This window comes from Elgaria multicarinata, chromosome 9, assembly GCF_023053635.1.
Source record: "Elgaria multicarinata webbii isolate HBS135686 ecotype San Diego chromosome 9, rElgMul1.1.pri, whole genome shotgun sequence".
Taxonomy (NCBI): Eukaryota; Metazoa; Chordata; class Lepidosauria; order Squamata; family Anguidae; genus Elgaria; species Elgaria multicarinata.
In genome coordinates this window covers 94186436-94210745 of record NC_086179.1, presented here as the reverse complement: position 1 = coordinate 94210745, position 24310 = coordinate 94186436, and the positions used below count along the sequence as shown (strand labels likewise).

General features: G+C 43.0%; 2 protein-coding genes across 2 annotated transcripts in view; one reads left to right on the top strand and one right to left on the bottom strand.

The window, feature by feature from the left end:
* Window positions 1–24310, top strand: part of KIAA0930 (KIAA0930 ortholog) — a 451608-nt gene that overhangs the window by 190764 nt on the left and 236534 nt on the right. The gene's annotated exons all lie outside the window — the stretch shown is intronic.
* Window positions 967–14347, bottom strand: LOC134403297 (uncharacterized). The gene is made up of 5 exons (XM_063133364.1): window positions 14251–14347; window positions 9284–9439; window positions 6021–6258; window positions 2846–2925; window positions 967–1106 (listed from the first exon to the last, which is right to left on the bottom strand). Exons 1-5 carry the CDS (start codon window positions 14345–14347, stop codon window positions 967–969), a joined length of 711 nt encoding a protein of 236 aa, XP_062989434.1.

Genomic DNA, 24310 nt, shown 5'->3' with positions numbered 1-24310 from the left:
CTTATAATGGTTTCAACGTTTGAACAGGTGGCATATAGATGGCACTTTCAAATAGATACTTATTTGAATATCTGGTCTGCTTTTGTTGTGACCTATGTATAATTGTATTTTCATATATATGCATTCCATATGTATTAATTGCTATGGATATATAAAAATTTATGTATGTATATTAAAAAAAACCTCAAAAAAGAAAAAGAATGACATAATTATTGTTAATAGTTTTGTATGACATGCAATTTGCTGTCATTTAGCACTATACACTATACTATCTAGGAATTTTTGCCTAAAGTGATGATGCACATTAATGACAGATTTATTAGTTTATAGTAACTGAAGACAGTATAGAAACAGACAAGACTAAACTCATCCAAAACTAAACTTTTCAAAATATCGAAGAGATGAAGTAGCTAAGGTGACACCTCTTGCTGCACCAACGTCTGTATCAACACTTGAGGTTCAGAGAGATACTCTTCAGACAGGAATAATTAAGAAAATATCCCTGGAAGTTTACAAACCTTCTCCAATAGAATTTGGTCCAAGGAAAGGGGTCACTTCAAGTTTTTTCTTAGTCTTAATTCTTTGGAACTTCCACTTCCCACATTCAGACTCATCTCTACTACCTAAGGGCCATTTTATACACTATGTGGCGGTACACCCAAGTTTCTTACCAATGACAGGGGGAACAGACAGTCCCAGTCATGTGTGTTCACAACACGTGTTTGCTGCATTTAGATGTTGCATTTCAAAAACGTAATGTGTGGCGAGATCCTGCATTTGAGGCAAACAGCAAACAATCTTTACAGTAATAATTTTTACATTTGATTTGATATTGTTTCTCATTCTTCAGCACATTTGTTCTTTGACAAAGTACATTCTTTGATTATCCAAACAAATTCTGCAGTTCATTTGTATCTATAGTCACTCCTGATCCAGAAGAAAGGTAACGCTGACTTCGGTGACCTATTATTTCTTATTTGAAAGAGCTACTGCTACAATTAATGCAATCACTAGGACAGCCCCACCAACTGAGACCAGAATGGTGATTACTATCATTCCTCCAGCTCGTCCTTCAAACATCACATCGGCTGATTCATAATTGGTCACTGGAAAGCAAAGGAAAATGGAATTTAAGAATTAAAGCAAGGCGGATTTACAAAGAGACAAAATCCATTTTATATCCCTGTTGGGTTTGTAAATTATACTCATGTATAGTAACTAATCAAAACAGCATTCAGTTATTCAGATAAGACTTTTTTAAATATACATACGCATAACATTTTGCCAGGGTATCAGGTGTCAAGAGCTTAAATTAACAAACATTCATTTATATACAGACAGACCCAACTTGCATGCCACTGTCACCAATTTCCAGCATCACCTTCAACAAAGCAGTTTTTCTGTGGTTAGAGCTGGTAAGTAACGAGAGGGCATTTGTAGAGCTGGTATTAAAATAGTGGCTAAGAAATGGAACTCTGAGAGTTCGCTGCTTCAAATCTCTCCACCACAGGCTCATTAGATGGCCTTAAGCAAGTCACAATCTCCAGTCTCAGACCCCACCACATCTGCAAAATGAGGCTGATAATACTGTCCATTATCACATGGCTATTGTAAGGACTACTGGTTCGCATGCAACGTATGTCTGCCTGAGACTTGAGATCTGTTGGAGGAGCCCTTCTCCACATCCCACCAGTGCAGGAGGAAAGGAAAGGACCCTCTTGTGCAAGCACTTGAGTCATTGCTGACTCCTAGAGGGACGCCTGCTTTCGCTGACGTTTTCTTGGCGGACTTTGTAGCCGGGTGGTTCGCCATTGCCTTCCCCAGTCGTGGTTACCTTTCCCCCAGCTAGCTGGGTACTCATTTTACTGACCTTGGAAGGCTGGAAGGCTGAGTCGACCTGAGCCGGCTGCCTGAGAACCAGCTTCTGCTGGGTTTGAACTCAGGCCGTGGGGAGAGTTTCAGCTGCAGTAACTGCCGCTTACCACTCTGATGGGACAAGGGACAGGGCTTTCTCTGTTGTGGCACCCCGACTGTGGAATGCCCTCCCCTTGGAGGCCCAACTGGCGCCAACACTGATTTCATTTCGATGCCAAGTAAAAACCTGGCTTTTTAATAAAGCCTTTAATGGTTAAATTCACTAAGATGGCACATTGTTTTAACTGTTTAAATTGTTTTTACTGCTTTTAAATTTTATACTGTTTTAACTTGGTTCATAGTTTAATTTGTTTTTAGCTGTGTATATTTATTGTTTGCTACTGTATGCTTTTATCTGTATGCCGCCCTGAGATCCTAATGATATAGGGTGGGATACAAATGTTTTAAATAAATAAATTATAAATAAATAAATATTGAATATGAGCAGGATGAGCGAGCATATATGATGGTTCCCATGTCCCCTTCTTCCACTGCGATAAACCAGTGATGCCATGTTCCTGGCTTGTTTACATGCTCGCTGAACTCAAAACTCTAGGTTGTTGGGTTTGAACCCATGGGAAGTTGGTTTTTTTTTTTAAATGGAAGAACGTTTATTCATGTGAGCCCCAACCAACATGTGAAGTGGTACAGCTGACATAGAGATTAACCACCTCTATGAGAACTAGGCCAGTGAATCAATTACAAGTGCATTCCTTTTCTTTCTCAAGACTCTTGAGGTCATTAGTACCGCTATGAATCAAAGACCACTTAAGATACATTGCAGTGGAAACCCCCAAAACTCAGTATCTTTCACAAACCAACCAAATGGAAACTTGTTCTACTATCATACATTTGCTTAACCAAGCAATTACCTTTTATCTGGTCGATGTTTTGTGTTTTAAGATTTATCTGTTTGACTACTGAAACTCACCATTTCTGGTCTGTATTGCTGTTGACCAATCTGTATGAGCTCTTATTGCAGACTTGTCATCCAAAAAAAAGAAGTTCACCCTTGAAATGAGAATGAAAAGTTGAAGGGAAATGTATACACGTTTCAAAAACAAATAGGGACACAGACAGTTCCATTGGTTCCATTGTAATATTTGGACTATGTTTCATAGCAATGTTCAACCTTCCTTCCTGAAGAAGTAGCCTCATCCTCCGTTACTAAAATTGACTATGGTTACACATGGCTGACATCCAAAACTCTGGCCAAGAACTTACAACAAAATGTCTGTGTTACTTAGGAGAGAAGGTTGCTTTTATGGCCCTCTGTAAAAATCCAAGGGTTATGATGACCTTGAATTACCATTGACATATAGGGTGGATTCCTGCATTGAGCAGGGGGTTGGACTCAATGGTCTTGTAGGCCCCTTCCAACTCTGCTATTCTATGATTCTATGATCTTTGCTTCGCTATCTGCATAGTCACAAATATCACCTGAAAACCACTTGCCTTTCTTGAAATGCTAGTCTTCTGCCAGTACCAAACTTGAGACATTTTCACACCTAAAGCAAAAACTCAGAATGACATGACACATCCCATACACCCCTTCCAATTTTGACCTTATTACACTTTTATCAAACCCAGGTTTCTCATCTTGCTCATGTTCATTTAACATTGATTATGTGCTAGTAGTCAGGAACTGGCATCCTTTGTTCAAATCTGTTCCTCAAAGGATGCTACCTATTTCCACTGGAGCCAACACAGAGACAAAGGAACATAGGTGCTGGCAACAGGATTTACTGCGAACCCCAATGCTATGGGTTGTTGTCAAACCCCCTTGGTAAAACTCACTGCTGACCAGGAGCGTTCTGGTCATGCCACATTTTTGTTTTGTTCATTGTTTAGCACACTGTTGTCATGAAGGGCTGAACTAGACATTACTTGCTGTGGGGTGTACTGTAACATTCCTTGGAATTGTCTTTTTAATGAAAAGCAGCCCTGGGAAATTGAACATTTGAACGGAGAACAATGAAAGACTGGGGGAGACTGGCTACTTAGCTCCCCGCATTCTTCTGATCAGAATTCCTCCCCAACTGCTTTTCCATTCCATTTTTGAACAGAAAAATGCAGGGCAGTGGAGTCGGCACATAAAACCTCCGACTCCTTTATTCATGGCACCTCCGACTCCTTTAATTATATATTGATGTAGGAAATAAATTTCCTATATATTTCTTACATCGACTGCAAGCACGCAACTTTTTAGAACCCTAACCTGTTAAAGCCCGGGTCTAAAGGCTATAGCTAAGACATTCTGGGTTTTTTTAAATTTTATTTATTAAAGAAGCCCAAAAATGAAAACAATGAGGTTATATTTTTATTTATTTATTTAATTGCATTTATATCGCCCCATAGCCGAAGTTCTCTGGGTGGTTTATCAAAATACTAAAGAGTATGAAACTATAAAACTATATGAAACTATATGAAACTATAAAAGAAAATCAGGAACAACTTTCTCTACTAGTTCAAAATCTAAAGTATATACTTTGATATCAAAGTCAAAACTACAAAAAAGTAAAAAACAATTGAACACCTAAAACAACTTAACAAATGACCATTTTAAAAGAAATGAACTCAATTAGATACATAAGTAACATAAACCTTTTTCGAGATTAAAGTATCGTTTGAATATAAAATTCAAGTGAATATACATATCGCAACTCTATATAAAATTTAAATTTATTAGGAGTAGGAGTCGGTACATTTTTACCGACTCCGACTCCAGTAACCCAAGAATTGCTTCCGACTCTGACTCCACGACTCTGACTCCACAGCCCTGGAAAAATGGCTGGCAGGAAAAGGTTTAAGCACTCCCTCCCAACCACTGACCTTTCTGAAACTGCTTTAAAAATAGTCTAGAGAAAGTTTCACATAACTATTTAGCATAGTCCTAAATAAGAATTTTAAAACAGTAGCAGAAGGCCCTCAGGTAGGGTGACCATATGAAAAGGAGGTCAGGGCTCCTGTAACTTTAACAGTGGCATAAAAAAGGGGAATTTCAGCAGGTGTCATTTGTATATATGGATAACCTGGGGAAATTCCCTCTTCATCACAAGAGTTAAAGCTGCAGGAGCCCTGCCCTCTTTTATATCTGGTCAAGAGGGCAGGGATCCTGCAGCTTTAACTCTTGTGATGAAGAGGGAATTTCCCCAGGTTCCCCATATATACAAATGACACCTGCTGAAATTCCCTTTTCTATGCCACTGTTAAAGATACAGGAGCCCTGTCCTCCTTTTCATATGGTCACCCTACCTCAGGACGTTTCAGAATCAGCAAAACAAACAAAACTAACCAGAACCCAACCTAGTACATAGATCATAGTCTAAACTTGTGACCACAGCTTTAAGAAAATAATCATTGCTCCCTTTAGGGGAAAACAGGACAAAACAACATACATTATCCTATATAAAATGGTAGCTTAACAACTGCCAAGGTCAATGGGTGAGGGAAGGATGGAGATTTCTAGTCCTTTCCCTACCTCACTCCCATAATTTCACTCAGGTGAAATAAATATATTTTCACATGCTTCCTGGAAACTCATAGAAGAAGGCCTTATTTTCATTGAGCTGGTAAAGCTGAGTTGGAGTGTAGCACCCCAGACTGCAGGTGAGGACTCGCATGACTGAATTCTTCTCCAAATAAAAAGATTACTTCCACATACAAAACTAGACATCAGGAAGAAAGGTTGTAGCTCAGGAGTCTCCCCAACATTCCAATTTTCTATGTGTATAGAATTGTTTTGGTATGGAGGAACATTCTAACACATGAACCCCAGTGCAACTTGAAATGGTACAACCCAGACACAAAGTTATCACCTCTAAAAACTAGGCCATAAAGGCTGAAAACAGATATTACTAGCAGTTGCATCTTTTTTTCCTTTTTTGACTTGGAGTAGGTGCAAGAAACCAACCTGGATCTTCAAAGCTCCCAATCCCCCCCAGATCAGGTCCCCTGCACGTACTTTAGAGGAAAAATGGGGAAAAGATACAGATTTAAAGTAATGCCTGTTTTGGCCCATAGTGTGGCTGGCTTGAGAACATTATGAAAGGTACCACATGGCATGTTACCATGCTCATTTGCATACTCTTAGTGTTCATAATTACCTATAAAATGTGGATGGCTTCAGGGCTTGATTGCAGAAGGGGCCTTTAGTTTGGCGGCAAAATTCTGCTCCCACCTGATAGCCTATAATGGTGATCAGCTCATATTGGGTGTCGTCCATGTCCATGATCAGAAGATCCCTGGTTACTCTGCATGAGACACTCTTAAATTCACCAGCAAAATATGTTGTGGCCTGTGGTGTTTTACGGAGATTTTCAATCTGTTCAGTTTCTGTCACACCTTCAAAAGACAGTGTAAAATAATATAATCATGGGTCCATTACAGCAAGAATCAGAGTCATTTCAAATATGCAGAAACAGGAGATAGTAGTTCAGCTCCTGTACAGAACCAGTTCAGGTAGCAGGCTATGGAGTGAATGTTGGAATGTGAAGAATAAACTTTAGGGACATGGAAAGCTAGCATGCCGTGGAGAAAGCTAGCCTCCTACTTATCATGCTGGCTTTCTTCTTCTTCTTCTTCTTCTTCTTCTTCTTCTTCTTCTTCTTCTTCTTCTTCTTCTTCTTCTTCTTCTTTTTAAAACATGGATCATTGAAATGGAAATTTCTATCTCCTCCTTCAAGAATCAACTTTTTGAGTGGGCTGAAACTGCAGGAATTCTGAAGTCCAATTTTCTTTCCCAGCAAAGTAGTGTCTAGCAAGGACATTTTCAACCTTTCTAAAACCACAACAACTAACAGAAAGAGGGCTAGATTGATCATTATATGTACTCTACAAAATAAGGGCTTTTGCTGAACATCTGTAATACAGAACATTCTATAGGGTGCAATATAATGTGGACGGGAGACAGAATAGCTGTGTGCACTTCTTTGTGACCTATGTGTGAACCCCAACAAGTAGAACATTGTGACCAATTAACAAGGTAATTGATGGGGACTAAAACTTCACAGAGCTCCCATTTAGGTCCTACATTGCATACCTAGATACCACTTTAAATGTCATGACTTCTCCCAAAGAATTCTAGGGATTGTTCCCATTCAGACAACATGCTAAACCCTGCTGCTTAACCACAAAATGGTTAACGGAATGCATGCATTCCCTTAACCATTTTGTGGTTAAGCAGCAGGGTTTAGCGTGTTGTCTGAATGGGGCCTTTGTAGTTTAGTGAGGTGCTGAAAGTTCTCTGCTAGAGAGCCCTGGCCCCTCGCCCTCACAGAGTTATAAATCCCAGGTTTTCCTGGAAAGAGGAACCAGCTATAATTTAGATATGACATTTGTTCAATCAGGCTCTGAGCAGCAGAAGTGGATCAAGGGCGTAGACATTTTCCTGCATATAGGAGTGCCTTTCTTTACATTGCAAATGAGTAAAACGTGGAACGAAGGGCCAATTTCAAGCCCTAAGCCAATGGTTCTTCTCTGATGTAAAACTTCCTTGGGTCTAAAGCTAGGCTAAAGTACCAAGTGATGTTCTCATTTGCGGTTACAGATACCAGTGTTTTGGGGAGCAAGAGCGATAAGGAAGCATAACACAGTTCCTATTTTTCATTCCTCAAATGCCCTTATCACAAATGGGGACAAAGAGAGAGAGAGAGGAGAAAAAGCACATAGAACTCCGTCACTCAGTTCTCTGCTTCATGAGGAAGCCCCTGAAAAATGGTCCAAGGAGCCCTATCTTGCTAGGCATTTGAAAGCAAAAGTAATAGGTGTTTGGAAGGCCTGCAGAGATTGACCCAGGAGGAGAAGGTATGGGGCATAGGGTAGGGTGGAGCAGAAATGCTAGCTAGAGTATTTATCTTGCGTTCTTTGCCAGCAAGTTTTACTTGTCTGTCTAGTGTCACCAGACAGATACAAGAAGGGCAAGGAAAACATTTCCATAGCAAGGTCACATCCGCTGGTGTTATTTGTCCCTTTCTCCCACTGGATGGCAGTTTTAAAACCTGCTTATAAAATTTGGGATAGAAATGTTAAGGTGTAAACGGAAATAAATATGTTATTGGATTTACTCCTTGTCTTTCAAGCATTCTGCATTTCAATGTCCTTCTGTTGGTTTATATGGGCACCATGTAGAAAGCTGATTTTTAAATTCTCTCAGCCACATGGATGAAACTGACACAAAGGGACATGCAAGAAAGGTAAACTATTAGTAGATAAAAATAATAATTTTTATCTACTAAAAATGGTAAACTATTAGTAGATAAAATTAATCATTTTTATCTACTAATAGTTTACTTGTATGGCTGCCTTCTTATATATTGATTGTACCCCTGGGTTTCTATTGGCCTCTGATCCAGATTGCTGGCCAAGCCCCTGTGTGCTTAACTTCAGGAATCCTACAAGACCCGATGTTCCCAGTCCATTCATCAGGGCCCCCTCTTTAATTACACTCTTTAATTTGAATTTCTGTTCAGTCTCATTCTTTACAGCCTAGTACCCTCAATTCCTCATTAACACAACATTCCCATCAAAAGAGGGAGGGGAGCAGTCTCTCTGTACTTCAGGAGCTTAACAAAGGAAGGGGACATAGCAAGGTATTAGGAAATCCCATGTAGCCTTCCAGTGGCTTTAGGGATCTACCAACAGCTATGTATGCCTCAAAAAAGGATTAGGGTGGTGGCAGTGCAGGCCGGTGGCTTTGATGTCAGTGGGGAGGTGTATCTGCTTCAGTTTTCAGCGAGAACGTTAAACGACCTATCCAAGGTGCTTTGAATTAACTTTTCCCCTTTTGCACCTTGCGCCTGCCTCCACTGGGTGGTAGCATTGAGTACCACACACCTTTATGTTGTTTGCTACTGAGTTTTGCCCAAAGCAGACATTTTGAAACAAATTTGGAGGTTCCTGTGTACTGTAGAGAAACATCTGAGAAATTTTAACACAAGGAAAAAGAATTTTGATCAGATTAACATTTTTTTTAAAGGCAGGATTCCATTCATTCCTGTTTGCTATACACTGTTACATTAGGGTGACCATATGAAAAGGAGGACAGGGCTCCTGTATCTTTAACAGTTGCATAGAAAAGGGAATTTCAGCAGGTGTCATCTGTATATATGGAGAACCTGGTGAAATTCTGTCTTCATCACAACAGTTATACCAGATTTAAAAGAGGGCAGGGCACCTGCAGCTTTAACTGTGGTGATGAAGAGGAAATTTCACCAGGTTCCCCATATATACAAATGACACCTGCTGAAATTTCCTTTTCTATGCAACTGTTAAAGATACAGGAGCCCTGTACTCCTTTTCATATGGTCAGCCTAGTTACATCAAACATTACATTCATACATACATACATACATACATACATACCACATACCTGGCAATGTGGCTGAGTCAGGAACAAGAGCAACTGCTAATCTGACTTTGGCTGGAGAAAACTTTGAGGAAGAAACACACTTTGGAACGTTAACGATAAAGTTGGTGCTCATGTAGGTGGTTAAAAGCATGCTGTTGTTAGGAAAGAAATCCAGTGCTGAAAAATGAAACAAACAGGAATATCAGGACGCAACACTTCTCTAGGGAGCCGTGTGATGCCTCATTTCTCACAAAGCCTGAAGAAATGAATAAAGTTGATTTTAATCAAGTGCCTTTTTCAAAGCAGCTTTGCTTCAATAATAGCCCCAACCTTGCAAATGGTATTCCACTAGTATTCACACCAAGCAGGCTCTATGCACTGAGCAAGCTCCCACGTCCACAACTCCACCCACTCCTCCGTCAGCATGGGGATAAGAATGATTGTGAACTTTCAGTGGTTTTGCTCCTGAAGATCAGCCATCAGATCAGCCATCAGAGAGGGGAGCTTCCATATTGCCTCAGAGTCTTTCTACATAATGCTTTTATTGTGTGCTTGTGATGCTTTGTAAACATTATCATGTTTTTTTTCCCCTAAGAAGAAAAGTCAGCTATTTTTCTTAATGGTGATATAGAAGCTATATGCAAGTGTGCAATTCTGCTATGCTACAGCACCGCCTACTGGTTGTGTAATACAACATATAGAAAGGAAGAAAAGAAATCCTGGGGGGAAAACATGTGTAAAGGAGCTGATCTTAATTTCTCAAAGAATCCGGAAGCAGAAACCTCGGTAAAGCTGCAGGTTAAAAGCTTCTTGCGGAAAAGCCCTCTGGTACAGGGCTTTTTCAATGGCATCAGTTCACATGTCCAGTAGCCAGCCTCAAGCGATGAGAAATTGAGCAATGCACACGAATGTGTGTGATGAAACAGTAATTAAGGAAGCTAAATTCCTTCAACTGGGCTGACTTGGAGCCATGGCTTTCAAATATCTTATATTCATGAGACCCTTTCCACATTGTCTTCTCTGCTGAGGAACATCACCATGTTGTAGAAGATCTGGAAATATTCTATACTGCTTGGTCAGATCATGCAAGGCACTGACTAACCAGACAGGCCTCCCCACTGCCTGCCTAAATTGAAGGCCAAACTAGACACAATTGGGGGGCTATGTTTGCTCTTGCCTATTCACATCCAAAATGGTGGTTGGAATTTATTTCAATTAAATTGAAAGGATGAAAAAGGCTGAACTTTGTGCTCCATTGCCTCAGGTATTATTTTCCTAATCTGGCTCCAATACTAGAAGTGAGTCCGGACAGAAAAGTGCTTGAAGCAAATGAGTGGAGGGATGGATGGTGGGGAGCAGGAAAGAATTCAGCTCTCCTCAGCTATGCACTCCTTTTGATGAAACAAGTAGACCCACCCCATTTTAGAAATGAAATGTGGCTGCCCCGGCCAGATTTGGGCCTCAGCTAGACCTACCGGTCTAGCACAACAGAGGGGTGAAGATCTCGCAAGGTTTTTATCACGAGATCTCCCCCTCTGTTTACACGTGGCGCGCGACGACCTCACCAGGAGACGACATCGTGCCTGCCATTTTTTTTAAAGAGGAAGGAGCGCATGAGCACCCATGTGCAAAAGGTAGGGTGTTTTTTTTTTAAAAAAATATATATTCCCCACTCACCCCACCCCACCCCCAATGGGCACAGAGCTCCTGAGGACCTCTGCGCCCCGTGCGTGGGTCACAGCTCCTCGTGAATAACTACAAGGAGCCAGGACAAACTGCAATGGCCACGCACACATTCAGCAGTCTTGGGATCATCCCGAGACTGCGGGAAAAAGCGGGCCTAAAGGATCATCCCTCCCTGATCCCGGGATCCCCTGTGCATCATGTGAACGTACAGGGACAATCCTGGGGGTTGCCCAGGGATAAAGCCCCTTCTAGCTATGGCCTTAGTTAGGCCTGGAACATGCTTGTTGCTTTACTAAAGTAGGCCTGGAATATGCTCGTCGCTTTACCTGTCCTCCATTACTGAGGAATCCTGCTAAGTTTCTGAGAAACTCCTCGGTTCCTGGCCTCCCCGGCAACCATCTCGAAAATCACTTGCCTACTTCATTGGTTTTGCTTTCTACTTTTATTTAAGCCAGGATTGGGTTCAGCACCTTGGATAGCTTCTTTAAACCTGGAGCAGATTTACTGCCCCAGGACACCTGAGGCACCAAAGCGATTCCAGACTCTTTCACAGACATCTGGGCTGTCTTCAGAGGTAGCAAGATGGGGGCCAAGGAGGCACCAGTCAGATATGCAGACCTAACGCTAACAGTCACTGCTTTTAAAAATGGAGTTCATGCCTTGTTTCAATGCACATTTATAATTCCCTGGGGCTCCTGGGAGCACAATTACGCATTAAAAACACATGTGACTTGTTTTAAAGGGGCTTTCAGTGGGAATTTGGTAGTGTCCGTGGTGGCCAGGGGTGCAGCCCATAGTGAGCTCTGGGGGAAAGGGGGGGACGGAGTTGGCTCAGGGACCTTTCAGAGTTGCCCATCCCTGCTATAGAACATCACACCTGTGGAAGGTGAAATTTTAGCTCTGATCAAATTTTCAGCAGGGCATTGGTAGGGAGGAAAGTGCTAAAACTTTCCCTTGCCTCTCACTTTTCCCTCTGCTATGCCCCCACAGATATTTCCCCTCCCAGCCAGGTTCCAAGACCACGTCAAGCCAGGGAAAGCAGGGATGTTGTAGCCAGTAAGGAAAGGCCTGCACATTGTGGAATGGTTAGACACTGAGGACACACCCATTAAGAAGCTAGGCAAGAGCTTAATTTTAAACAAGAACAGAACAGACCCAGGAAACTCCTGGCTCCACCCAAATGAGTCCAGTGCCACCTAGTGGCTAAACATTAGCCACACAGACTTCTCTAATCAGGTTCCCCACCCACCCTGCCCCTCTCCGGATACCCTCCCTCAATTTGAACAGCAGAGACAACATACGGATTGAGAATTCATCGTTTGCAGCTGGGTGACTAGTTCTGGTTTAAGATGTGGCTATGGTCAATCCTTTGATGATGGACCTATTTCAGAAAATCAATTGATATATCCCTAGGTTTGTAAACTGTCTTTCTAAAATTATACTCCAAATGCTTTACTTTACCATGTAGAGTTTATTATACTGTCACAAAATAAAGTGAAAGCAGCAAATGTAACCCACAAATACCATGACCAATAAAACACAGCCAGCTCTTTCACAAAAAACGATTCTGTAGTCCCAAGAAGCACTGGCACAACGGTCTTAAGGTGGGATTTCTCATGGGAGTGAGTTCAAAGAGTGAAGTTATTCACTGTATAGAACATCAAACAACAGTTTGCACAGTTGCAGGGCCAGATTAACAACAACAACAACAACAAAGGTGGCAACCCTACTCTGGACATAGACAAGCAAAAAAGCAGAATCTTACATGGCTTGGGACCGCAATACCTGCTGGAACGCCTCTCCCGACATGAACCTACCCGTACACTGCGCTCAACATCTAAGGTCCTCCTCCGAGTGCCTACTTCGAGGGAAGCTCAGAGAATGGCAACAAGGGATTGGGCCTTTTCAGTGATGGCCCCCCAACTGTGGAATGATCTCCCTGATGAGGCTCGCCTGGCGCCATCGTTGTTATCTTTCAGGCGCCAGGTCAAGACTTTTCTCTTCTCCCAGGCATTTAACAGCATTTTACAATGCTAAGTTTGTTTTTTAATGGACTCCAGAACTGTTGTTTTTTAAATGGATACTCTTGTTTTTATACTGTTGTTTTTATGTTTCTGATGTTTTTTAAATTTTGTATACTTTTTAATGTTTACTGTTTTAACTTTTGTGAACTGCCCAGAGAGCTTCGGCTGTGGGGCAGTACATAAATGTAATAAATAAATAAAATAAATATTACATCAAGCTGAAAATAGCACTTTCCCATAACTAATCACCTCTATTTAAAGATGTTTCTGAATCTCTGCAGAGAACTTTTTAAAAAACAAACAAACAAACAAACCCTTTAGCTGCCCCATCAATATATATATTTCCCTTTACCCATCCAAGCAGACCCACTGCAGCAACAACTACCAGTATTTCTTCTTCTCCTCATTCTTTTTTGGAAAGAGCAATAGAACGGCACGTTTTCCTTCAGCATTCAGACTTTCAAAATTGAAAGTTTCTTATTCTGTTTCTTGATTTGTCTATTTATATCTCTGAATATTTATTACAAACAACACAGCTTCTCCGTTATTGCTTTATCATACAGATGTCCTTGCTAACCTTTTACTCCTATCATGAGGCTTTCTGGTCATTTTTCATTCCTTAGCAATCATCAGTTATAGCCTTCAAAGTTCCAATAGTTTCTCAGACTTAGGCAATGCAACTCCACTGAATTATTAGTTGTGATTCCCAGATTTCTGTAGTGCCACTTTTCTGTAGAGTACAGCCGAGTCAATTTCATTATCACAAGGACTGATTTCTCTTAAGGTTGCCAATGCCTTTGAGTCCCCCTGGGGCTTTCACATCTTTATGAGAAGCAGAAATTGAACCAGTGAGGCTTTTCTTGGCATCCAATTCCCACCCTTATTTCTTGCCATGGAAGATATAGACTGAATGAATCAGCAGAACCTGGCCCTGGTGAGAAAAGTTCATGGACTAAATATTTCACAAGGAATCATCTACATAGACGGTAAATTGCTATAAGAACATTTATTTGCCCATGAAACCCCCTCCGCACATATGGAATGTCATAAATAATCCTCACAGCCTCTGAGATGAAACTTAGTATTCGTTCCTGTTCATCCAAATCAAGGTGATACACTAGTGCAGCCTTCTTCAACCTGGTGCCCACTGGCCAGGGGAGATGGGACGTTTAGTCCAACTCATTTGGAGGGCACTGAGTTTGGGAAAACTGCATTAGCTGCATGCATGTTCAAACCATTGCCAACTCACTCATGCTTAAGTCGGAAAGTAATACTTACTGATTTTTTCAAGGTCTGACAGTGGAATCGCCCATCCTAATCCCAAACTGCCAATCAAAACCAAGAGTCCACTCAGCTTCATGTTGGAAATGTCCATAGCTCAAGTTTGTTTTATTTTACTTATTCTGGTCGATACTTTGCCTTCCTACATATAGCATCCAAGTCGACCTAATGTGGCATCTGTAAGCACAGGTACTTGGGCTGCATGTTTTCTGCTTGGGGGGGGGGGAAATGGGAGGGCCTTACTGGGACAAAAATGAAATGTCCCTGGGAAACAAGGAAAGCAAGACGATCAGGTGTTGCATAGCCAAGATAGGGTGCAAGGTATGTTGGGCAGCGAGGCAAGAAAACAGGAACTAAGGTATTAGGAATTTACACTAATCTATAAAGCAGATTGCAGGAATGTAAATAAAACGTTTTATGGGATCTGGGTGAAGCAAGAGATGCCTCTTGCCGTATTCCTCACGGTGTCCATTGTTTCAGAAAAATACTACAATTTCATTCATTCTGATAACGATTAATCTTTTTTTATTGTTTCCTAACACCAATAAATAAAAAACACTATGGCGTAAAATATGATACATATAAGCACAGTGAATCCACAGATGTACAAGTCATCTTTTTCTCGTCCCTTCATAAAGTTTACAAAAGGTTCCCATTCAGTTATAAATCTTAAAATCAATTTTTCTCTCATAATTGCCATGAGTTTCGCCATCTCCGCTAGCTGTTGTGGGCACTATTTTGCCCTTCCATCTTTGGGCATAGAGTAATCTTACTGCTGTCGTCATATATAAAAATACAGTCCCATGGTTCTTTTTCATCTGCTCATCCATCAATCCCAAAAGAAAGTATTCCGGTTTCAGTTGGATATTAATTTTTTGGATTTTTTGGATTACAGAATCATTCGTTCTGATAACAAGAGTACAACAATAGAACAACAGTTTACTCAGAAGTAAGTACTGTTGAAGCCAATCAGATGTATTTTTGAGGAAAACTGCATATAGGATTTCAGGCCTCACAGAACAGGTACTGCCCGTTTCAGAGGTTGAGAACTTCTACCACTGTTTTGCCCTGTCAGCACATCCATTCGAAGCCACCTAACAATATCAAGGTAATGGCTTCATTATTTATATATCCACCTCATCTTTGTACACGGCACTTCACAACATCGGCAAAAGAAAAACCATGACCCTTCCCCAAGAAGCTTATGGCTCCGGCTATCACCTAATGCTTCCATCAGGCTGCAGTAGCGGGAGTAAGGACATTCTATTGTCTATTGAAAACAACAGAATGAAATTTAATAGGGATAAATGCCAAGTTCTACATTTAGGAAATAGAAACCAAATGCACAGTTACAAGATGGGGGATACTTGGCTCAGCAATACTACTAATGAGAAGGATCTTGGAATTGTTGTAGATCACAAGCTGAATATGAGCCAACAGGGCGACATGGCTGCAAGAAAGGCAAATGCTATTTTGGGCTGCGTTAATAGAAGTATAGCTTCCAAATCACGTGAGGTACTGGTTCCTCTCTATTCAGCCCTGGTTAGGCCTCATCTAGAGTATTGCGTCCAGTTCTGGGCTCCACAATTCAAGAAGGACGCAGACAAGCTGGAGCGTGTTCAGAGGAGGGCAACCAGGATGATCAGGGGTCTGGAGACAAAGCCCTATGAAGAGAGACTGAAAGAACTGGGCATGTTTAGCCTGGAGAAGAGACGATTGAGGGGAGACATGATAGCACTCTTCAAAGACTTAAAAGGTTGTCACACAGAGGAGGGCCAGGATCTCTTCTCGATCCTCCTAGAGTGCAGGACATGGAATAACAGGCTCAAGTTAAAGGAAGTGCAAAAGCAAAGAAAACCCCATGGGGGAGTAAAAAGAAGCCAAAGCCAAAGGTAGAACCAGGCAATCTTCAAAACGGGATATTTACAAAAGTTTATTTACAGTGCATGTTTATTTACATGTGAATAACTCCATATCTGATGTGTCCTTTCGCCCACTGGAGAACCTGAAGAAAGCCATACAGTTCATTAATACTGATAAATATTCGAATCATAGAATAGCAGAGTTGGAAGGGACCTACAGGGCCATTGAGTCCAACCCCAAATCCTCCCAGAGTGCAGGACACGGAATAACAGGCTCAAGTTAAAGGAAGCCAGATTCCAGCTGGACATCAGAAAAAACTTCCAGACTGTTAGAGCAGTACGACAATGGAACCAGTTACCTAGGGAGGTTGTGGGCTCTCCCACACTAGAGGCCTTCAAGAGGCAGCTGGACAACCATCTGTCAGGGATGCTTTAGGGTGGATTCCTGCATTGAGCAGGGGGTTGAACTCGATGGCCTTGTAGGCCCCTTCCAACTCTGCTATTCTATGATTCTATGATTGTATTGGCTCTGTTAAGAAACCAGCTCATTTTGGCCTCTCTTCTTGCTGAACTGTTTCCATCCTGGGCCTCTGGAAGACCTGGCGCCTGAGTTTGCTTTTCTCCCTCCTCCTCCTCCTCCTCCTCCTCTTTTTCTGTTGAGTTCTGTGGTGTCTCTTAGAGCATCATCCGACAGGGGGGGAAATCATGGTTTCCCAGAGAAGAAAGAGGAAGTAAACAAAGACCACATGGCCCATTCAGCAGGAAATGGTGGCCATGTGGTCAGATTTTTTGGGGGGGGGTCTATTTTGGGACAAAAAGGAAGCAAGAAGGAGCAGGAGGCATGCAGGAGGTGGACGGCATTGTCTAAAGGATGCACAAAAACCCGTGAGTGGCAGTAGCATGACAGATATGTAGGGGACCGTTGGCAGATAAGTAGTTTTTGTGGAAGGTTTAAACTACTGATATCCTATATCTTTTACTTTAATTCTTTCTATCTTTAGATCTTCTAGCTCTGCAATCTCTTCTTTAAAATAGTGTTTCTGAAACTTGTTGAACTGAAGAGCTTCTTGGGATGTGATGCAGGGGGCGTGTGTGCTGAGGTGTGTCCCCATTCTGCTAGCATAGCGGTGCGGTGACATATTCTATACCTCTCTTAGGAATAGAGGATTGTTCTGCTTGCCATTATTCCAGCTCTCTCAGAACGAGAGGGCGCCATCCCAGCTGCTTCTTGTGCTTCAGAAGCAGTGGGCCATTCCCAGAATCCACACACGCAGGAATGCCTGCTGGGGCCCTCACGTTCAGATGCACTCTTTGAGAAACTAGGCTTTAAACAGATCAATCCACAAAGCATGCTTGATCTTCTCAGGGCTAGATAAAAGGTAGGGTGACCAACTGTCAGGATTTCCCCGGATTTGTCCTGGTTTTTGTTCTTTCCATGGTGTCAGGGGGGATTTTCTATAATTTTCAATAATGTCCTGGAATGACACACCTTCCCCTTTAAGGCTGTCATTTATTTATTTATTTATTTCATTTCATTTCTATACCGCCCAATAGCCGGAGCTCTCTGGGCGGTTCACATTAGCATGGCAGGAGGGAATGACATGCTTTCTTGAGGCACATCATTCCCCCACCCCGAGCTCCAATTGAGGTCTTAAAGGGGAAAGTGGGTCATTCGTGGGCATTATAGAAAAGGCCCCAATTGGAGTGGATGGTGGTGGTGAAGAATGAAATCCTTTCCCCTCCTCCACTCCAATCGGGTTCTTTAAGGTGGCGGGGGAATAATGTACTTCTGCAGGACTCAGAAAGCTGCTTCCCCACACACACACACTAGGTGTCCTCTTTTTTGGTTTCCCAAATATGGTCACCCTATAAAAGGCCATGATACATAACCACTCCCAAATCATTTTACTATTCCTCTCACATAGACACACAGTCCTGGCAGCAAATATCTTAAAGGTCAAAGCATTTCTCCTTAGGTTAATGTCCATAGTTGGACTGAATGCTGGCAAATGCAGCTGATATTTTTGAAATGCCTCTCAGATGAGTGTATATGATCCATAGGTGGCCTTAGGAAGGTGCAGCAGGTGTAGTTACTAAGGCCTTTTGCCTGGGTCAGGTATTGCTGCTTCCAGAGTTGTTGAACAACTTGCTGGTTGAACCAGTAAAACAGTGTTCTGTCAGGTAACCAGTGTTGAGACCAGAAAAAGAAGTACAAGCCGGTTTTTGGAAGGCGCCACCCACAATTTGCCAGCTTCTACCATGGCTTTACCTTTCCCCCACCGTATTGTTGTCTGGCTCTGAGACCCAATTCCAGAGTTTGGAGAGGACCCCAGAACCAATGAGAGGCTGAGAACACGCCAGAGCACTTCTCTGCTTTGATGACTTGTGCAAATAATCCATTCTTTTTAAAAGAAATCTTCAAGTGTCCATTTAATTTTATTTGTTAAATTTATACACTACCAAATTGGCAAATGTCCTTGAGGAAGTTTTTAAACCATTGAAAAATGACTCTAAGCATATTAAAATGATACAATATTGGAAACATTAAACATTAAAATACCAAAAATATTAAAAACATTAAAGAACCAGCAGTAAAATTAATAATCAGAGCAGCAGATTAAAGATCAAGTGTCTGCTTGGAGAGGAAAGTCTTAACGTGGCTTCTAAATGTATACAGTCCATGATGTGATGATGATAAGATGGCTCCACCATTTTCCATGATAGGCCTACCCAGGGTCGCTCTCCTTCTTTCCACAGATACGTGCACAAGATCGCACCTTTATATTCTGCATTTACCTGACGTAACAACCCCCCCCCCAGTTCCATACCCATGCATGCTAATAGAGTGTAAAGACCAGGTGAGGCTTTTGCTTAAAGGTTTCCACCTTTTTCATCCTCCTTGGCGTGCCTCTTGTTGGCCTTGGAGTACTATCTTCTGCCCCACCCACCGCATGCTCACTTATGCTGGTTCTGTCCTCAACTCTGTTAGAAAAATTGTGGATTACAACCCAATTAAATCAAATAAAAGGCACCCGGATGCAGTTTCGAAAGGAAAGTTTATTTTCCACCTCAGGTACCAAAAATCTCTTTGCACAAAGGTCCCTCTCCCTTGCCAATGTAGAGGAAAAGGGCCCGGAACAGAAGTTTACGTTTCATTTTATACAGGGGGGAAACATTGTACACAAATAATTGGTTGCTAGCTCAAATCGTCACAGCTGATCCTCCTCCCTGTTTTCCTGACATGCCCAGATGGGGAGAGACCCCTGTTGACCTTGCAAAACTCCATTATCACCTGATTCCCTTAGTGATGAATCCTGGGACCTTCCTGCCATGTATTCCATTGTCTTTAACTAATCCCTGTCCACCACTCCCTCCCTGGTTCCTCCCCTTCGCAATGTCCCCTGGGACATTCCTGTCCCACCTTGCCTACGTGGCAGAAACTTCCCACTTCACCTTCCTTCCATCCAATCAGTATTCACTGTCCCTTCCCAAATTCCCGCCGGAGCATGCGGAAAGGAAGGTGAAGAAGAAGCCCCCAGCCCTCAAGATGGTGCCTGACATTCCTTTCGATGGGTGGGCTTCCTACCTCTTATTTCTCTCCCTGATTTCCTGCTGAGCTGTGGGGAAATGAAATAAGGGGGGGGGGGTGTATGCCAGCTGCGCAAGCAAGCGCCTGGTGATTTAACCAGCAGCTAGGGCCCGTCCTTTACACCTGAGTAAGCGACCTTACCCAAATAGGTAAATGGGACTTTTCTCTCCTACCTGGGAGCAGAGGGTCTACTTGTCTAAATCACTTAGAAATCACCCAAGGATGGCATTTTGGGAAAGGGAAATGAGGGACCTTGGAAGAAGGAGGGGAGAGAAGAAATGGGCAAAGGGAATAGTGGGAAATCAGTTATTTTCCCATAACAACTCCACCAAATTCCATCCTAGTTCTGCTCCTTTCTGCCAGATCTCTTCCCCCTCAGGCTGCACTCCTGAGCTGCTAGGATCTGGTCTGGCTCTGCTTGGCAGGATGGCATTGTCTTGATTCTCTTATTTGCTTTGTTTCACTCCTACCCATTCCCCCTTCCCCAAGTCCACCTTTTCCCTTGTTGTTCTACTTTAGGCTATTGAGTAGTACAATTTGAGTCCCTTGGCAGGAGGACAGGAAACAAAGGCGACAGCTAGACCTAAGGTTTATCCTGGGATCATCCAGGGTTCGCCTCTGCCTGAGCACTGGATCCCCTGTGTGTCACCTAGATGAACAGGTTTGACTCCTGGACGATCCAGGGATTAACCTTAGGTCTAGCTATGGCCAAAGATAAAAGCAAAGATGCTTTTAAAAGTTTAATATGCTGTACATTTTAGGTTCCAGAGAATACTTTCTGTCTTTCCATTTAATTATCTCCAAAGATACTGTTCGTAGGACAAAAATGAGTGCTGAATTAAAGTGCATGGGGGTTCCCTTTGTCAAAACAGCTTATTCTGAGATATATTTTGAATGCATTTGTACTTGGGTAGTCTGATTGGACAAGGGAGAGGGCCTTCTCAGTGGTGGCCTTCTGAATGTGGAATGGTCTCCCCAGTGAGGTCCTTCCTGGTGTCAACATGGTCATCTTTTCATTGCAAGGTTTACACCCAGGTATTTGACAGCATATGAGATGGCTTTAAAATGTTAGTTGTTTTATTGGCTCCTGGTAGTTATTGTTAAATGTTTTTCGTTGTTTCAAACTGTTTTAAATGGTTTTATATTAAGGGCGTAGTCCTATTAATTGTGCCCTTGGTGATGGAAAGCTTCCAAGATGTCTGCTCATCCAGTACAGGGCAGGAGGAGCAGTGGAGGTGACCTTTGCCTCCCTGAAGATTTCGATGGGACATCTAGTGAGGGCGCTTTGGAGAGGGAGGAAAGGAGGAGGATCAGAATAACTCAGATCCTGGCCTTTCTGGTCTCCTCCCCTCCCCACCTATTGGAACACCCCCTTTCCTCCTCCTTCTCCTCCTCCTCCTGCTACCCCAGAGGGCAGCTGGTGCGATTCTTTCCATGCCAGCTGCTTGGGGTCAAGGGAGGACAGTTGGATCTCTGACTCCTTTTCTGAGGTCAGAGTGCTTTCTCCAACCTCAGAAGGGGGAGCAGAACAACCCTATGGGCCCTGGGATGCTTGACCAGGGCCCATAGGTTTGCTCTCTAAAGGTTTTATCATGGTATTTTAGGGTGTTAATTTTTGTGAATGGCCAAGAGAGCTTCGGCTGTTGGGTGGTATAGAAATGTAAGAAATGAATGAACTGGGGAATTCATCTAGTGTAAAGTGAACCAAGTGGCCTTCTAACCTAATAATTATTGAGCCAGAAAGTGTTTCGAGTGCACAGGTAAATCCTGTCCAGTCCTACCACTCCACCACTGCCCCCATCTTTCATTCCACTTTCAAAGTCAATAAGTTCCACAAACTGGTTTAGCTACATGCCTTGAAAACCTATAATCTTTGCCTAATCTTATTTAAGTGCACAGTGTTTATTGCTAGAGTCCTTGACGTGTTCCATAGCATTCGCATGACAATGAAATGAGGTGGGACGTGAATTGGCTAGAAGAAATTAGTGGAATTCAACTAGAATTCACAAACCCTCCACCAGCAAAGACCTTGGTAATGTCACAGCCACATCAGCTACATCTCGACAGAAGAGCAGCTACGCCTTGACAGAAGAGAAGCCATGTTTGATCAATCTGATTAATCTAAATAGAAAGGTCAGACACTGGGCATTGCTAAACAGCTGAACAACAGCTTTTAGAAATTGTCTGTGTTTCACAAAACCACACATATGGCAGCTTTTAGAAACCGTCTGTGGGCTTGGCTAGACCAGGGGTTAGCCTGGGTTGACGCCGTGGCTCCCGGGGTCAACCCTGCCTGACTCCGGGGTAACGGGCACCACTTTGGGCCCGGTATTTCTGCAATGCCAGGCTGAGCCCGGGACTGTGGAAGGTCTAGCCCATTCCGTGGCTTTTCCTGGCTACGCCGCTTACTCGTGTGTAGCCGGGAAAAGCCACGCATGGGTGCTGGGCCCATCGGGGCAGGGGGAGAGATTGGAGCCGGGGGGCAGGAGATCGGAGCTGGGGGTGGGGGAGATTGGAGCCAGAGAGCAATCGGAGCCACAGAGATGGGGGGAGGAGATCGGAGCCAAGGGCAGGGAGAGATCGGATATAGGGAGATCCGGGGGGGGGGGGAGATTGGAGCCGGGGATGGGGGGGAGATCGGAGCCACAGAGAGATCAGAGCCAGGGAGATCAGGGGGGAAGATCAAAGCCGGGGGCAGGGAGAGATCGGTTCCAGGGAGATCCGGGGGTGGGGATCGGAGCCAGGGGGGGAGATCGGAGCCAGAGGTGGGGGGGGGGGGATCGGAGCCAGGGAGATCGGAGCCGGGGGGGAGATCAGGGGCAGGGGGGAGCGGGGAGAATGATTTTTTAAAAAAATATATACTTATCTAAGTACACGAGCGTTCGTGTGCTTCCGGCTCCTTTAAAAATAAAAAAAATGGTGGACACGACGGGACTTTCCTGAAACCTGTCGCATCTGACATGTGGATAGGAGCGACAGCCCACGCTACTTCTAGCGCGGCCTGGCCCCTCCTCACCACCAGATTATCAGGTAGGTCTAGCAAAGCCCTGTGTTTCATAAGACCCCCACCCACATATGCAAACCAAGAGTCAACAGTAAAGCTAGACTTCCCCTTTTTCCTTAGCTGCCTTGGTAACAGGTCTGCTGCAGGAAAGTTGTAGTCAGCTAGAATTTCCATTTTAGTTAACAAGGTTTCTGCTCATGCTCTAGTTGCTTCTGCCGAACTTGCTAATAATTTATTTTTTGTGAACCGCCCAGGGAGCTTCAGCTATTGGGCGGTATAAAAATGTAATAAATAAATAAATAAATAAATAAATAAAAGCTGATTGTATCCAATATTGGGGCAGAGAGAGGGTCTTGGCATCTTGGCTGAGTTGCCCCTGTTTCTCTCCACTCCAGCGATTCCCTTGACCCAAATAAAAGTCATGTTGTACTGGAAAGTGTCTTCGAGTGTTTGGGCCAGCACAGTAATATTAGATATATTGGCATCTGTTGAAAGTTTGAGATTGTACAAGGCCTTGACATCTTCTGGTCTGTTGCACATTTTTTACATGTTAATAGTAGCTTTCCCCTAAGTCCATTTGTGTTGACTGCTGTTCCCATAATTCTCAGCTGGCCTAGCCATTGGTTTCTGATGGATTGTGAGGATTCTGGGGATAGTGAGGATTCTGGGGAATTTCCCAGGTCACTCTGTAAAATGGTTAGATGACTCGGGCAATTGATATAGCACCCAAGTGCCCTTCCCATCTACGCAGAGTCTCTATAGCAACTTGATATACACCTAAAGGCAACAAAACAAGAGGGAAGATAGCTTGAATGCAGATGGAAGAAGGTTTGTAGCAAGTTTGACCAAACAAATGCTAGAGCTCATTGATGGGCCTATTCTGTGGCAGTGAAGACCACCTTGGGAGGTCTTCTGCCCTGATAGGCCAAGAAACGGAGCATCATCAGACGAGCGCTTTATCACACGCTTGTTCCAGCCCACTCACGTTTTTTTTTTTTTGCATGTTCTATAGATGCCGCCGTCTGCCTCCCGCAACGAAATGACCTGCCATTTCCTGCTGTGCGCAGGAGAAGCCGCACCATGAAAACGCCCACCGAAAAGGCCACATGGTCATTGTTTACTTCCTATTTCTTCCTGTGTGAAGAAAGAGGAAGTATTGTGGTTCAGAAGCAGGGAGTATAGTAAGGAAATGTGATTTCCCCCCTGTCTGATGACACTCATAGTTTTAAATAAATAAATAAAATATTGAGGCTATTCTGTGGCAAAGAGAATTCTTTTCCACAACCATCACATCTTCTCAGCGACATCCACTGGAGCTTTTTCAAGAGATTCACGGCCTGCTGTGATCTGTACCAGGAGGGGATCTGCACTAGTATATGAAACATTGTTTTTACAGTCATTGAACATTTTGTTTTTGAACGATTTAAAACGTAGCAGTTTTTAAAACGTTTACTTCCATTTCTCTTTCCGTGGGAACGCATTCCTTTTGGCCACACTAAGAAAAGAAATCCGTTTGTAATTTCCCCTCCCACTTTCTCTTCTCTCCAAGACAATCCTCCACCAACCAGCAGCCTCCCAAAAGTCAAACTGGAAGTGGCTGCA

Excerpts from the sequence above, each read along its gene's own strand:
- LOC134403297 (XM_063133364.1), bottom strand. The coding sequence starts at position 14,347 with ATGGACATTTCCAACATGAAGCTGAGTGGACTCTTGGTTTTGATTGGC. Across the intron at positions 6,259-9,283 it reads TGACTCAGCCACATTGCCAG|GTGTGACAGAAACTGAACAG; the intron begins GTATGTGGTATG and ends TGTCTTTTGAAG. Across the intron at positions 2,926-6,020 it reads AAGCCATCCACATTTTATAG|GGTGAACTTCTTTTTTTTGG; the intron begins GTAATTATGAAC and ends TCTCATTTCAAG.